Source organism: Calonectris borealis, chromosome 15 (genome assembly GCF_964195595.1).
Source record: "Calonectris borealis chromosome 15, bCalBor7.hap1.2, whole genome shotgun sequence".
Taxonomy (NCBI): Eukaryota; Metazoa; Chordata; class Aves; order Procellariiformes; family Procellariidae; genus Calonectris; species Calonectris borealis.
The window spans coordinates 23,164,169-23,179,926 of record NC_134326.1 but is presented as its reverse complement, the minus strand read 5'-3'; the positions used below and the strand labels follow the sequence as shown (position 1 = coordinate 23,179,926).

Genomic DNA, 15,758 nt, shown 5'->3' with positions numbered 1-15,758 from the left:
ATGCTCGGCATTTCACAATATTTATGGCCGCTCCTTACCCTTGGCTGCTTAGACAAATAAAGCCTAATGCAGCCTGAGGCCGTTAATCCCTGGCTTTCCAGCCTCCCAGCAATAACAAGGCCTGGGTGGCAGGTCAAAGAATGCACTGGGGGAGAGGGGGAGCACCGATATCTATCTTTTATATGGTGGTGGAAATACAAGCCTGCCTTCATTGAAGATAAGCGGTGTTGGCCGGGCTAAGCTCCTGCTCAGAGGTTATAGTGGTGATGGAAGGCAGGAGACTCCGCACGGCTTTGGCCCCACAGTAACCTTTGCTGAAAGAAAAACACTTCTTAATACAATAGTAGATTTAAAAAAAAAAACCAAAAACAAAACCAAAAAAACCTTAGGAAACCTGTGCTGATGTGAAGAGAGATGTGCATGGTGAAATGGCCTGAACAGCACCTGGAAGGGCTCTGGCCCCCGGACCCACCTTGCTGGGAATGGGAAAGGGCCTGTGTCTGTCCTCAGCCCCTTGGTCCAGTGCGGTGCCGAAATGTCCCCACTGCCAAATGGCTTCTCCTGCCTTTGCGGTCCAAGCCAATGCGTCTTCCCTTCGTTCATGCCTTGGCTTTCCATGGGGCTGGGAAGGCCATCCCCAGCCTCACCCACGGCTCTGAGCACCAAGTACCTTGTGGTGACCAAATAGGGACGGCCAAGGAAGTGGCGTGTTGTCTCTTTAGCACAATTTCGCTGTTAGTACTTGTGCTCCTTCAGTGGAAGACATTAGCATGTGTAAACGCTTCCTTCCCGTTGCGTCCGCTTGCGTGCTCTCCCTGCTGAGCTGCGTGGCAAGGGAAGCACCTTTGAACGGAAAACAGTCAGCCTCTGAGTATTAACAAGAGAGTAACTGGGTGTTTATGAAACTTGGTAACCCTCTCGTAAGCGGTTTTTAAAAAGCAGCATAAGGTGTTTTAGCTTGCTGGCCTTCAAATAGCACCGGAGTCTGATACTGCCATTTAGGCAGGGTGTTTCACTGTAGGAATTGTGCTATGATACACAAAGTGTGACATTTCCAACTCAGCCTTCCTTGGAAGGGAATTAAATGAGTTTCATAGCTGCGTGAGGGGTGTTATGTGGAGGTGGAGAGAGAAATCTGTGCAGATGTTAAACAGCCAGCTAATCTCAAGGGACATGAATGCCCCGATACGCTTTGGCTCTCGGAGATGATGATTATCATCTCCTGCTGCAGCGGGTCCTGGTTTGCGGTCACAGTTCTGCGCCAAGAGAAGCTGAGAGCACACGCGTTTGTAACTTGCCATCGATGCCCCAGGCAGCCCCGCGGGGCCAGCTTTCCTCCCAGTGCCCTGAGTCTCTCCACCTTCAAGTCTCTTTGCCCAGTAGGGAGCAGGTGGGATCACTGACCCGGGGATGAGGAGCAACCCAGCAGAGCCCTATGTGGGGGGAGAGCTTTGCAGCGCTCTCTAGAGCCCATTGCTCTTGGGGATCCTGCAGAGAGCAGAGTAAGATTTTTATTAACCACATCAGGGAAGACTCCAGGTTTGGCCATCTCCGGCTGCTTTCAAGGATGGCAGAAAGCTGAGCTGTGCAGTGTTTTCCAGGAGGGTTGAAATTTCTTACCTCCTACGTTGCTGTAGATGCGTTTACCCCAGGGAACTGCACCTCCTGTCCTGCTCGATGCCAGGAGGGCTCTTAGATCTGCAGTGAGCGCTCACAACTCTTCCAGCAGCTCTCTCTGCTTGTGCACATCTGACCTCGTACCTGAGGTTTCCTTCCTCTGCCGCTACCTCTGATGACTAATTTTCCTTTGAAGAGTGTGTGCCTGTGATCTTCCTGCCTCCCCTCGTGCCCACCCCGTCGGAGGCGGCAGCAGGGGTCGTAGAGGTGCACGGGTGCGCACGTGCGGCTGTGCATGTGAGAAGCCGCACTGTGGAGGAGGGTTTGTGCTCTGCTGCTCCCCAGGCAGCAGCACACTCTCATGCCTGTGACCACTCTTCCCTTTGCTTTTTTTTTATTATTATTATTTTTAGATTATACTTGATGCTTAAAACCCCTGCTTTGATAATCAGGAAGTTTAAATTCCTCCTGCACTTTTCCTTGTGCTTCCTGCTTTCTGGTCCCATCCACGTCTAATGTAGCTTTTTCATGTTGCGTTGGCTCTGGGATAAATGCATTTTCTTTGTTCCCTGTTACCTTTCATTAGAAGGAATAAGGATTCCTCCGTTCTTGCTTGAGTATCTTTTTTTCCAAGCCAAAGCAGCCCAGTTCCTGCTGCGCTACCCTCTGTGGCTCAGGCAGGGATGGAGGTACAAAGAAGCTGCATGACAGGCTTGCAGGGAGCCTGGAGCAGATGGGGAATTGAATCCAGGTTTTCCAAAGCCAAGATTCTAATCATCTAATTGCAAAACTGTTTTATCCCACTTACCCTGTTCATCAGCTTCTCTTGCGCTCGGCAGCTGGAGATCAACTTGAGGATGGGTTGTGCTGCAGAGAACAGGCACTGCCAGGTCCAGGGCAGCTGTTTGGTTTGAGGGCTCTGAGTTGATTTCAATTCACAGCTAAGTAGCAAACATCGGGATACAAACTCCAGGGACACAAAGACGGAGGAGCAGGTCTTTTCCGCTTGGCACGGTGCCTCCCAGTCCAGCTGCATGGCTTGCAGACCCCTGAAAAAGCCCAGCATGGTCAGCCTGGCTGCAGCAGCCTGGGCAGGAGGCAGGCAGGGTCCGCAGGCTTTGCTCACGTGGGGCAAACCTGCCCTGAGTGGGGTACAGGGGTTTCTTCAGTGTCCTGTTCAGCCTGTCCATAAGCCAACAGTCTTGGGAAGAGCTAAACTTCAAAGGCCAGCAATTAAGCCCACACACATGAAGGAAAAAGCAAACTGCAACTTGGTTTTTTCTTTGCAAATGCTGCTGCCCTTTTCTCTCCGTGCTCAGTGCCGACCCTCGGGCTCTGTCTGACTTCCTGGTCAGCTGCCTCTGCCTCCTCATCTCTCAGCGAGGGTCGAATGCTGAGGCCTCGCTTAGCTTCATCTTCCGCCAACGGTACATCTGTGGCTTGCTTCGACGGGAGCTTCACCTGAGCCTCTGGGAACGGCTCGTGATGGAGCTGTAGTTAATGATATCCAGACTGAGGTCTCCTCTCCACTGCTTCTCAGGCTTTTCCCTTCCTCTGCGTCCATGCAGCGAAGCCCCGGTGCTGCAGGTGGAAGCTCCTGCCCAGGCACTGGAGCTGGTCCTGGCTCTGCCTGGGCTGTCACCAGCCTCAGTGTGGGCAGCTGGGGCTCCGGGAAACGGAACAATGTCCTGGCATGGGCAGGGGGATCCTGCCCTGATGGGCCTGCTCTGTTTTGGCAATGGGCGGTTTAGAGACTCCTAGACCTGGATGTCTCACTTGGATCACTCTGTGTAAGAGCTGGTGGTGACTTGTCCTCCGGGAGCTTATCCCTCTCTTTGGGAATCTCTCTGTGGGTATCCCACAGTGGCAAAATCCACAGTTTAGCTGAGTTGCATGAAAAGATACTTTGTCCTCTGCCTCGTAACTTCATCAGGTACAGTGTGAGAAGCAGTGGATAATAATTTCCTTTAGTCATTTACCCTTTGTTACTGTATAGGCTATCATTTCTTCTCAGTGGCCGAAGATGTCTCTTTAGTGTCCCACGGGTTTGTGCCCGCTGCTGCCAGAGGTACTTCAGCCCAGTAAAGCCCCTGGATAGACACGGGGTGGAATTAAACTCTGAATCCTGCAATGGTCAGGCAACTCCTGAGCAGTCCCAAATAGGTTAACTGGAGGTAGCAGCAGGACAAACTTTTCCCAAGCCACTTGCCCAGAGGTCCCAGCCACCCAGGGCCCACGGGGGGACGTCCCTGGCCCATCCTGGCCATCCGTTTGTGCTGGCAATGCCTGTCTGCCAGATACCAGATTTGGACCAACACTCATTTCACACGAGCTGTGGACCATCCATTGCATCCCTTCAAGGTTAGAGACGTAATGAATGGTGCTAATTCCTGTTACCGGTCCCCTAAAGCCATCCAATCCTTTTGCTCTTTCTACGCCACGTTAATCACATCCTGCGGGGGCAGAGAATGTGAGCAGGGCAAGATTTTGAAAGAAGTAAATTAAAACAGGAAGAGAAGCAACCTGACAGTCCTTAAGATGTGGGAGGATAATTTTAATTGAGTTTTGCAGGGGTTTAGCCATGCAGTTAATCGGGGCCACTGGAAGAGGGGTGGCTATGTATGCTAAGCAGGGCGGCCCGCCTTGGGCTCCTGCAGAGCCATGGCAGTGGCAGAGTGGGAGCTGCCGCAGGCATTTTGGATTTCTGCCCCTTGGGGAGTGAATCCTGTGGACAGAATAGGTCCTGTTCCTGTCTGAAGGCGCTGGGCTCCCCCTCCCCTCCCCGCGCATCCCCCTGAGCTGGAGCTGCCCTCCAAAATGTCAGGGAGAGGAAGCAATCCTTGGCTTGTTAGTTTCTACAAGGAAATAAAACGCACAGATGGCTCGAGCATCCTCTATCTCAAAGGCAGGAAAAGGGTTCTCCGGGCAGGAGCAGGCAGCCGACAAACCCGGAGCGATTCAGGGAATGGGGGGCCAAACAAAGCGGCGTCTGGCCAGCCTGGCCAGCAGCAGAAGGGGCGGGCCGGCCGCCCGGGAGGGGAAACGAGCTCTCTGATGTGCGGGAGCATCCCTCGCCCGAGCGAGAGCAGCAAGCAGCTGGCTCCCCCGGGGCCCGGGCAGGCTGCTGACAGCAGAGATCCTGGAGGAGGTCTGCAGGGTGGCCCCGGCTGACCCACTGCCCCAGGCCGGACATGTGGCTACCTGACAGAGGCTAACTTTGGCTCAGGACGTAGCCTCTCGGGGAGGATGGAGTAGGGAGTAAGCGCGGGGGGGTGTAGGGAGAGGAAAGACAGCAGGAGACAGAAACGCAAACATGGCCTGACCGCCGTGGGGCAGGGGGAGGGGAGGAGGAAAAAGCAGGGTAAACCTGGCAGGACGGAGCAGGAAACCAGGCTGGAGCGAGGCAGGGCGATGGTGAGATAATGCTTCCTGCCGAGGGAGAAAGGCAGACAGACACACACTCCCAGACAGGCGCTCATTGACCCCTCTTTGGGATGCTTTGGGCTGACGTGGTGGCGGGTCCCCAGGGCATGGGTGACTGTGCCTGTGCAGACCAGAGGCCCAAAAGCAGGTGGCAGCGTGGTCGGCATTGGGTGTAGCTGTGCTCTGCCGCCTCGGGGCAGCTGGCTTGTGAAATACCCTGATTTAAATCCCTGCCTGGAGGCACCAAGGGACCGGGACTGAAGGTTACAAAGGTAACTTTGCTCCTCAGGACAGCTCAGCTTTCTTGAAAGTGGCTCCTGCTTTCAAGCTCCTCTGTTTCTGTCCCCTGATGAGGCAGCCAGCTTGGAAGTCCAAAAGCTGAAGGAGCCCAGAGAGCTCTTGACTTTCTTTGCCTCGCTCCCCATCAGTGTGGGTGATTATGAGATTTTTCTGCCTTGTGATGGTCAACCCTGGGTTGCAGAAAAAGGAACATCTTTCATGAACCCCATAAAAGAAGGGACCTGCTTCCTTTGCCCTTGTGCAAATATATAGTTTGGGGGGGATTTCCAGTTTTCTATCATTATTGGTTTTAATTTATTCATTGCTTACACCTCAGCCTGTTTCCATCTTGCCCACAGAGCCCTTTAGCACGCCACCTCTCTGTTTTTCCCCCAGCCTCAGCATGGGCATGGGTGGCTGTCACCCTGCCCTCGCAGCCCGCAGGCACAGGCTGCTGGGCAGAACCTCCATTTTGGTGTGAATTCCCACTGTGGTTTGAGGCTCACCTTGCCCACTCTGAGGCTGGAGAGAAAACACCTCACGTTTCATCCCCACATTGGCCAGAGCCTGCCATTCATTTCTCAGCCTCGTGCGATATCTCACTTCTCTGCAAAACAAGCCTTCCTCCGAGCTGGCGAGCACTGGGAGGAGGAAGAGGAGGAGCCGACAGCCCTGCGTCCAAATTCCCCCTGCTGCTCTGCCAGCTGCCTGCTCCTTGCATGACGTGACACTCGCGCTTTGCCGCTCCAACCCACAGCTGGATGCTTGCCCCGTGCGTGAGGAGGAGTCGCTCCGTGGGGGAACTTCAGCCCTGTAGGTGGGAAGTTGGCCCAGCTCTGCCTCCAGCACATGGACTTCCCGTGTGTCTGTGGGCGGCCGCAGGTCCTCCAGCACCAGGGCAGTCAATTATGCCAGCACGGGGCAGGTGGGGAAGAGGTAACTGGAGCAAAGGGGGAAGATGGCACCTGCGGTGCTGGGGTTAGTTCCTGTGGGGCAACGGGAAATGGTGCACATGCAGTTTCGCCAGCAAATGCTGCTAATTCGGACAAGCCCAGCCTGGAAAGCCAGAGGAGAGGTCCGCAGAAAGGGCGGAGCAAGGTTTCTCCTCCCTCTCCCCCAGTGCCAGTTATTGCTGCTCTTCTGCATCAGAAAGGCTTGTTCAGTCCCTGTTCCCCAATTGCCAGTGAGGTACTGGAATTTTATTGTCGGCTATTCAGGAGCAGGTCTTTGCTCACATAGTAACTATGGTGCATGATTACATGTCTAAGTGCATGCCTTGCCCTGCTTGCAAGGGAAGAGCCCCACCACCACCAGCTTTGCAGCCTGCAGGGGCAGCTCAGGGCACCCAAGGCTTCAGGCTGGGTGTAAAACCCAAGAGAAATGGGAGACGCTTTGCAAGAGGAGCCACATCGGGCTATCTGGTAGCACTGGGCGCTAGGCTGAAGGGCATTCAGAGTGCTGTTGAGCCCCAGCCAGGGACAGGCCAGAGCAGCTGCCTGAGCCCAGCGAGTCAGAAGAGGTTCATCTGTGGTGCTTCGCGTTGCAGATGCAGTATGTGGGTAAATGCAGGGGCTCCATCCCGGAGCCTTGGTCTGGGGGTTCAGCTGCTCAATACAAATCTGCCAGAAATCCCTTTTGTAGAAAGATCTTGAGTTTCTGCCTTGCTTTGTTCGGATGCTCGTTGACTGGGAATTTTTGCCTGAATACAGCAAAGCCTTTTGGGGGGCAGCAGCAGGGTCAGAGTAGCTTTGCTGGGGGAAAGGACACTCTTTTTTTCCCTTCCAGCCTATCTTTTGCCCTAGTACAGCACTGGGGTGGGCAGGCTGGGTTGGGCTGGCTACATGAGGTGCAGGGAGACAAGCAGGAGCATGCAGCCTTATCTGGATCAGCTTTGCTCCGTGCATGTTATTTTGCAGCTCTGGTCACAAAACCCTGAAGCAGTAAGTTTGGTGGCAGGAGTGTGAGCTGTGCCGGTTAGCTGGGGACACGCGGAGGCTGTGGCCAGAGCGATCCAGTCCAGCGCCGGCGGAGGAAGTCAGCGAGAAGGACAGAGTGTGAACAAAACGCCTCTCCGGAAAGGCGCCCCGTTAATCAGTCAGCAGGGCCGACTCAGCAGAGAGGGAGGGAAGGGGAAGCGGAGAGGGGCTGAGGTGGTGGGGGGGGCTCGGAGGGAGAATCCGGTGCAGGCCTTCCTGCGAGTGGAAGCAGAGGGAGAGCGGGAGCCGTGTCGTCCCATACCATGCTGTGCCATGCCTGCACCTTCACCCATGCGCAGCCTTTGCACAGGTTTCCAAAGCCATCTCTCACTGCGGTGGTGCTGGCTCTGGCACAGGCGTTGCTCTGCAATGATTTAGCTGTCTGCAGCCATCGCAAGGGAAAACCAGGCCCCTGGCAAGGCTTTCCCGCAACGTGCTCAAGGTCAGGCACGAGGCTGGAGCCTGCGGGCTGCTCGGTCTCTGCGAGACACCCTGGGGTGGGTAGCGCTTTCCAGGGCGAGCGTGGCTTCCCCGCCAAGTAGGGAGAGCCCTGGGATGCAGGACCCCACAGGGCAGCCCCGCTGTGCTGACAGCAGCAGTGATTTCAGGGTGCAGAAAGAGGTGGAGGGGGCTGGAGAAAATGAAGGAGCCACTGGCGATAAGGAGAAGGCCCTCGGTGCAGCCTGGCCCCTTTCAGAGCCGCGCGCTGAGAGATCAAGGTTAGGAAAACTGCTGCGAAACGCACTTCTCTGAAAATAGACAAGGTGTGAGTGGCTGTGGGATCCTGCTTCCTCTCCCCGCATCCCATCAATCCCCCTCTGTTTATTTTAATATCCCGCTGCCAACTTGCTTGGAAACCATCTTGAAAAAACAAAGCTCGCCGGGGCTGCCACATGCCTTTTTAATTACATTAATGCTCTCCCTGTGCAAGGGCGCGATTTGGTGTGCATGAGAAAGTGGAGTCTGCTTGGAGGGACAAGGAGATAAAGCATCGCCGGGGTTGGAGGTGGGGAAGGAGGGACTCAGAGGAGAGGAGATGCTCCATGCTCTGGAGACATCTCCCTCGCACCCTGGGATTTGACGGAGACACAAACCATCTGTATGTCAGTTAGCAGAGATTTAATGGCCAAACCCAGCACCAAGTTCAGTGCTGGGGAGAGTGAGACACAGGAGAGAGCTGTAGCAGGGCACACGGTCCCCCAGGGAGGGAAAGGGCAAGGGCAGCAATGGGGTGGATCCATCTGGCAAGCACAGAGAGGGATGGAGAATTTTTGGGGGGAAAGCTGATGGCCTTGAAGATGCTTTTACAGGCTGGGAATGGCTCTGTGCACCCTGGATGCCATGGGTGGCTGTGGGCATCAGCATCTCAAGATGCCAGCCCATGTAGGGGCGAGTAGTGGGTCCCCACCGTGGCCAGTGCCTGATGTGGGGAGTCCCTGAAGCTCCCGGCAGTCCAGGGCCGGCGAGGAGGCTGGACAGCCACGAGGGCCAGCCCGGTGCTGGCTGCCAGCAGCGGGAGCGTCCCCAGCTCCACGCTGCGGTGCTTTTGGAGGGAGCAGTGGTTCCTTTTCCTGTTGTACTCGCGGAGGGCCGCGGACAGGATGCATCTGCAGGAATCCCACAGCCTCAACCTGCACAGATCGTACTTTTTCTTTCTTCCCCTCCACCCCCCGGCGTTGTTTGCTAACAGATCACCAAGCGGCACGTGAAGGGAGGCAGCGGGTTATTTCTGTGGCCGTCCTGCTCCCCCCGAGCCCGGTGGTGGGGCAGATGCGGTGTACAGCATCGGCTGAGAGGCTCCCGCTGCCCTGGACCACTTTTTTTAGTGGTTCAAGCAAGGGGGACAACCCCAGTTTCGAGACCCACTTCGGCGCCTGTCGCAGCCAGCCCCGGGGATTGCCGTGCCAGGGTTTCGGGGATTAGCCTTCTGCTCGCTGCCCGGGGCACCATCAGGGTAAGAGGGTCTGCTGCCCCCAGCCAGCCCTGTGGTGAGACGTATCTTTCACGTTCTGAGCTGAGCGCCATGGGGGCGGCGGGCACCCCCGGCCGCTTGCCGGGGCGATGGACTGGCAGGCTGTGGCCATCTGGAGAGTGGTGTTTGCACTGGGATAAGCGTGTCCAGCATTAATAGGAAATGCAGCTTAGCGGTCAGATTCTTCCCCCTCCCTCTTTTTTTTTAATAAACCTCGTTACATTTTGAAGGGATTTTACCAAAAATGCGCTCATTTATTTTCAGAGCCCCAGGGCACATTTTTGTGCGTGACATCTGGTGTCCCCTCCCTCAGGGAAGGGGAGGTTGGAGGCACGAGGCAGGGTGTCCTCCAGGGGGGCCGAGCAGTGCCTGGTTCCAGGGGCCCTGGTAACGCCGACCTGACCCACGTGTTGAATGACGAACGATGGCGGCTGCTGCTGCTGTTCTTGTCATTGAGAGAGAGGTGTCTGTAGGACAGGCCATGGGGAGCAGGTGGAGGTGGACCGGGGCGGCCCCTGGGGTGACGCCGCCTCACGTGGGCGAGGGAAGAGGAGGCGGGAGATGGCGGGGAGAGGTGGCCAGCGCCCCGCCGTTGCCATGGGTGCAGCCGTGGGGACACCACCTCGGGGCCGTGCGCAGGCGGGAAGGAAGTGGAGAACAATCGAGGAGAACAAGGCCGGCAGCCCTGGCCTGGCCGTGCCGGCGGTGACGCTCGGCACGTCCCTCCACCGCCGTGTCCCCCTCAGCAGCCTCTCCTGGTGGCGCTGGACCCTGGGCACCCCGGCTTCTCCACGGGCCTGGCTCCTCGTGCCGCGCCTCGGAGGCCTTGTGTCAGAGGGTCTGGCGGCCATTTGGTGTCTCCTGGGGCAGGTTTCCCCATAGAGCAAGATTTATCACAGGGCTGCCAAGGCCCGTGGTCCTCAGGCCATGGTTTTGGAGGAGAGGCATCATACAGCGTTCCTGCTGCTTGTGAAACTTGTGGAAACACCACGTCCTTGAGACCTCTCCCTCCCTGCCAGATCTCTCCCATACGTGGGTTTGAATGTTACGAGGGAAGGAGACAGATATGCACAGAACGCAGTTGTGAAAACCTCACATTTCTGTAGAAAATCGAGCTAGCCACATATTTTTGCATTCTTTTCTTCCTTAGCATTTAGCATCTACCTGAGTCACAGCTTCACATTTTGCAACTTTTTTTTTTTTTCTTCTATTTCTGGTTAGTTTGCTTGCTTGTTTTTGCAGTCACTGAGACTTTTCTTTTGAATTATCTCACGTCTCCAGAAGCTGGAGTTTTAAGATAAAGATCACGAAGTAATGACAGTCAGCAACACCATGCTAATGAAAAACAACGGTACGTCTCTGAGGGTAACCGGTACTTCGAGATGTTTTGTCCATGAGGAGCTCGCTTAGGGTGCGTGTCTGGCATGCCAGAGATGCAAGCACAGGAGAAGTGGGACTCTCCCAGACCAAGGCTGGGAGAAGTGTATGATAATGTGTTTAACTGCCCGTCCTTGAGCCTGGATAATTTCACTTCAGGAATGCCCGCCTGGCTGTGGTGCAGGGAAGGGGTCTGCTGTAATCCCCAAAGGTTTGGTCCTGTTCGGGTGACTGCCTGTACCCGAGAGTGCCCGGCAGGAGAAGGGCATTCAGTGAATGCCTGCTGGCTCCTGAGAGCATCTCTGTACAAACGCAGGCGTTTTGCATTTGTGGTATCTGGGCAGATGGATTTTTGTCCCCTGATTACAGCAAACTACATGCGTATAGAAAAATCTGCTGCCAGACTCCCTCCAGTTATCAGGTAAGATCATTTCAGAGCAGTAGTCCAAATGAGCTCAATCTCAGTCACCTGGTGAGGAATGGCCACACCTGGATTCCCTGATTTCTGGTCTTCCATTCTTTTTCTGTGCTAGTCTGTCTGTCTGAGTCCAGGGGCTCTCTGGCCCCAGCCCTATGAGCTGTTGCTGAAGAGCAAACTCCTACGAGATGTTTCCTTCAGGAGGCTTTGCCCCTCTCTGGGCTCATGATGCCAAGCTAGCCGCTGCCCACGGCAGTGGGTCCAGACTAGCAGATGTCTGCATCATCCCCTCTCTCCTTTCTCCCCACAGATCTGGTGAGCAGCTATTCCATGACCCCCCCTACTCTTAGCATCACTGAGGAGGAACACGTCATCAGCGCCAAGGATACGCTGACCATCACCTGCAGGTAAGGCGCATGGCTCTGCCTAGAGTGCTCTTACCTGGTAAGTGTTGGAGGACCAGGCAAGGACAGCCCACCAGGGAGATCTTGGCTGCAGCACACCTGCAAATTAGCACAGCTGACTAGAAATCTGCCACATCCACCAAATGTGAATTCATCTAATTGAATCTAATTAATTGAAAAAGAAGCTGAAGACATCTCAGAGGAGATGGAGATAACCTCTGCTGTAGTCTTGCAGGCAGAAGGAAGATAGAGAAACATTTGCATGATCTGATAGCTTCCTTGTAAGCTCTTTAGGGAAGCTGGCCTTCCTAACTCCTTGTCTTTCTCTGACGTTGCTTATTCTCACCTCATCAGGGGCTGCTAGGGTTGTAGTTCTGGTTTCTAAATCTGGCAAGTCATTTTGGGGGATGTTGAGAAATATCCATGGGAGAAGGCAAGGCTGCACTTAGTGTGGCTGTGAGAGGCTTCCAGCTTCTCTAGGAAGCTGGGATTTAACGCTCTGCCTTGTACACGTGGGGGTGAAGAGAAGCCCCAGCCAAGCCAGGTGAATAATTCTGTGAGGAACTGGAGAATCTGGTTGTTTTGGAGACTGGCTCTGAGAAGGTGATGTGCCTGAACTGATTTGTCCCATGCTGGGACACTTGGCTGTACATGTTCTCAGCACTACCCGCTATCTTGGAAAGAAAGAAAAAAAAAAAAAAAAGTGGGAGAATTGACCAAGGTCAATTTTCCTGACAAAGCTGGAGTTTCCCTTCAGCAGCTGAAAGCAGATCCATGCTTGGGATCTGAGTGCTAGGGCCCAATGGGGGTATAAATTCAGTGTGGGCCTCAAATGGGTGTTTCTCAGTGTTATATATAACCATGGAGCAATTACTGCAAGCACTTGGCTGGCATTGTGTTCATGTCTTGTCGCAAACATATTTAACTTTTCCGGGAACAGATGGCATTGCTTTTACTTTGTGAATGAGTTCATAGCCAGGGGAGAGGGACAGAGGAAAGGTTGTGATGGCCATACTGAACTGATTTCACTTGGTCTGGGAAGCTGAGCGGTTGTGGGCTTGTTCATATGGTGACCTGAGGAGCCATGGTGTGTACTAGATTGTAGGAAACACGTGAGTTGGGGAATGTGGTCAGCCATATAGCTGCCGTGTGGGGCACAGAGGAAGAAGGAGGAGTCTGGGGACTCCAGTGCTCTGCCATGGCAGTTCTCTCCGCAGAGGGACGTGGGAGCTGACACTCTTTGTTGAAACCTTGGAAGAGGAGAGATTCAGTGAGATTATTCCAAATGAGCTTATAATCAGGCCAGACCCTTTCTCAGCAGTGGCCCAAGGAGAGACACAGAAAGTGGTTTCAAGAGCATGGGAGAGGTGTGCACTGCCGTGTCCACAGCGAGCCCTGTGCAGGTGCCCCGAGGACTCTGCATCGGGCAGCGCTGCAGCCGTAGCCTGGCAGCCATGTCTGGCTGCTGCGGGACTGGTCCATGCTGCCACTTCCCCGGGCAATTGCCATGGAGTGGCGTGCCTGAGAGTGCTACACGTGATGGAACGGACCTGTGTTCTTGCAGCAGCTTAAGGTGGGGGATCTCATGGGTAATTGGGACGTGCAGAGGCAGCCCTGTATTGCTTGCAGATTGAGCCAAGGCTAAAGGACATACTGAAGTTAGGGGTGTGGCTAAAGTCTGCAGTCAAGCATGAACATACCTGTTTAGCACCGTGAAGTGGAAAGCCTTTCTTTTCGGGTAACCCTCCTGGACTGGGAAGGACAAGATTGCCCTTTCTTTGTGCACTTGTTAGGTATCGATTAGTATGAAGGAAAATCACATGAAAAAAAAAATCTCATTTCCAGTGCAGACTCTGCGTGGCCTGCCCTTGCAGGGAGCATCGAACAAGCTACAGAGTCTCTCCAAGTGGCAGCAAGCTCCCTGTTTCCTGCTGCAGCGCCAAGGCTCATCTTTCAGGCTCACTAGGCAGTATCCATAGAGCGTGCTGGCATGGACACAGCTGAGATAAGGAACATCCCTATCCCTGGCTCCCAGGTGCTGTGCAGGACTGAACTGGCTGGCGGAAGATCAGCAGGACCATCTGCAAACAGTAATAAAACCCATGCACCCTCTGCCCACATGCTCCATGGCTGCCCACCGCCTCTGCATCCTGCTGTCCTAGATGTGCTCCTCTGGGATTGTGCAGTGTCTTTCACACCATCCGCAAGTAGATAAGTCTCAGTATCTCCTGCATGGCTCAGAGGTTCCCATTCTCCCTCTGAGCTCTCAAACCTGTGTTTGCCTAATGTCTTGAGGAGAGCATTTTGACTGTGGGACACTATTACTTCATTTGAACGAAAAGTAAATCTTTCTTGGTCCCTGGATCTCTAATTACACCCAGCTGCTTCTCCAACCTCTTCTCTGGACTATGGCCCACCCTGGGAAGACCTGCCTTGTGTTAATGGGAGCTGAAGGGAAAAACATGCAGACCACCAAGAGAAAGAGGCAAAGGAGAGGGTGGTGGGGCAGGGTAGGGCAGAAACAAATACGAAATCAAATCCAGGATCCAGGGATTCCCTGCTGAGCATTGTGTTGGAGGTGGCTTCAGTTTGACCCTGGTCTTCCCTTGAGAACAATGTCCTCTGGCTGCTCTCTGAGCTGCCCTGGAGCCAGGAGTACGGGCCGGCTTGAAGCAGTGCTGCAGCAGAAAGCTGAGCTCAAAACCCACCGCGTGAGACTCCCTAGAGACATTTCAAGCTTCACCCACTGAGTGTGAGAGTCCCACAGCCGGCTGTACTCTCAGGCCGCCTTGTAGCAGCCTGGATCTCACACACCCGCAGCTCTGCAGCCCCCGTCCTGCTCCGCAGCCCACCTAGCCTCATCAGTGACCAGAGTCCATGCCAGGCCATGGGATAAGCGATGCTTCTGGAGCTCGGCATGCTTAACAGAGACCCCAAGACACAGCACGCCCGCAAGGAGCCACCAGATGCTGGGGCTCTGCTTTTGCAAATGGTGTCACATACAGACGTGTTCCCCCCATCACCCAGTGCAATGCACCCTTGAGAGGTCCAGACAGAGCAAAGGACCAGTGTAGGAGCATTCCCCAAAATACAGATCATGCCAGGGCTGGCTGAGAGCCCCAGTAATGTTTTGATCTAAGCACGTGGCAGAGCAGGGCGAAGGGGCTGATGCCCACATAGACAGTGCATCTTTTATTAGTTTCCATCCCGAGAAGGAAGGAAAGAATATTGTGAATCTCTGCATTCATGCTTTATGCCCTCGGCAGCCTGCGTTGGGGGAAAGCAGAGAGCTTGTGCTGTTCCGGCTGATGAATATTGGAGCAAAGCCCACACGAGCTGGCTGCACAACAGCAGAAACCTCCAGAGGGATCGACTTGGTCCTGGCAGTGCCAGCCCAGCCCCAGCCATCCTATCCTATCCCATCCTGCAGGTGCTGAGCGTTGAGGTGGAGAGGGAGCGTCACCCAGCCATGGTGTTTAGAAAAGGAAGGGCAAGGTTGTCCTTTGCTGCCCAGTGACTTGTTAACAGAGCTGACTCGCAGATGCTTGCGGATGCACAAACACTACTCTGGCAGAGAGGAAGTATTTGACCCAGAGCCCTCTCGGCTCCCACGGAGGAAATGAGCACTGTGACAGGGCTGAAGGAGCCTGAGGACAAGGCAATGCCGCACCATGGCTGCTCCAGAGCAGTGTCCGGGGACACGCAACACCTGCTGCTCTTTCCTACATGTGTGTGACTGCTGTGAACATCCTCTGTGATGCTGAGGAGGGATTTGTCTTATCCCAGCAAAGCCACAAAGCCACAGCCAGCTTTGCCCATCATATCACGCTTAGGAACTTCAAAGAGGATTGGAGAAAAGTGGTGCCAACTGCAGCGTCTCCCTTGAAGTGCATCTGTCCTGAAAAGATTTCGGAAAACAGCTGTGGAGAAGCCTACAGTGCATTTGTTTCCAGCTGGCATCAGCAGGCTCCATCGCCCAGAGGCACGTTATCACAGAGCTGAAAGAAAACAACTTGGGAACAAATCTTCCAAGGTGACAGATAGGAGGGAGGGAACCATGCAAAACTGCTGCCCGGACCTTTCCCCAAATGCAGAAGAGGGTAGATTCAGAAATAAACCCAAGCGAGCCTGGCCTGCCCTCATCCTTGCCTTCTTCATCCTCTTAACATACCAGCGACACTAACCTGGGCTCACACAATGCTTACACCTTCTGTGTCCCCACTGAATCTGGGCGAGCAGCACACGATGCAAGGAATGCTTTAGTTCAGAGCTGCCCGCAGGCTGGTCGGCAG

The 15,758-nt window shown here is 54.5% G+C and overlaps 1 protein-coding gene across 1 annotated transcript in view; it reads left to right on the top strand.

Annotated features, from left to right (window-relative positions):
• FLT4 (fms related receptor tyrosine kinase 4) overlaps positions 1–15,758 on the top strand; it is a 59,296-nt gene that overhangs the window by 9,581 nt on the left and 33,957 nt on the right. The window contains exon 2 of the mRNA XM_075164757.1: positions 11,373–11,469. Coding sequence (XP_075020858.1) covers positions 11,373–11,469 — 97 coding nt within the window. The remainder of the gene's footprint in view (positions 1–11,372; positions 11,470–15,758) is intronic.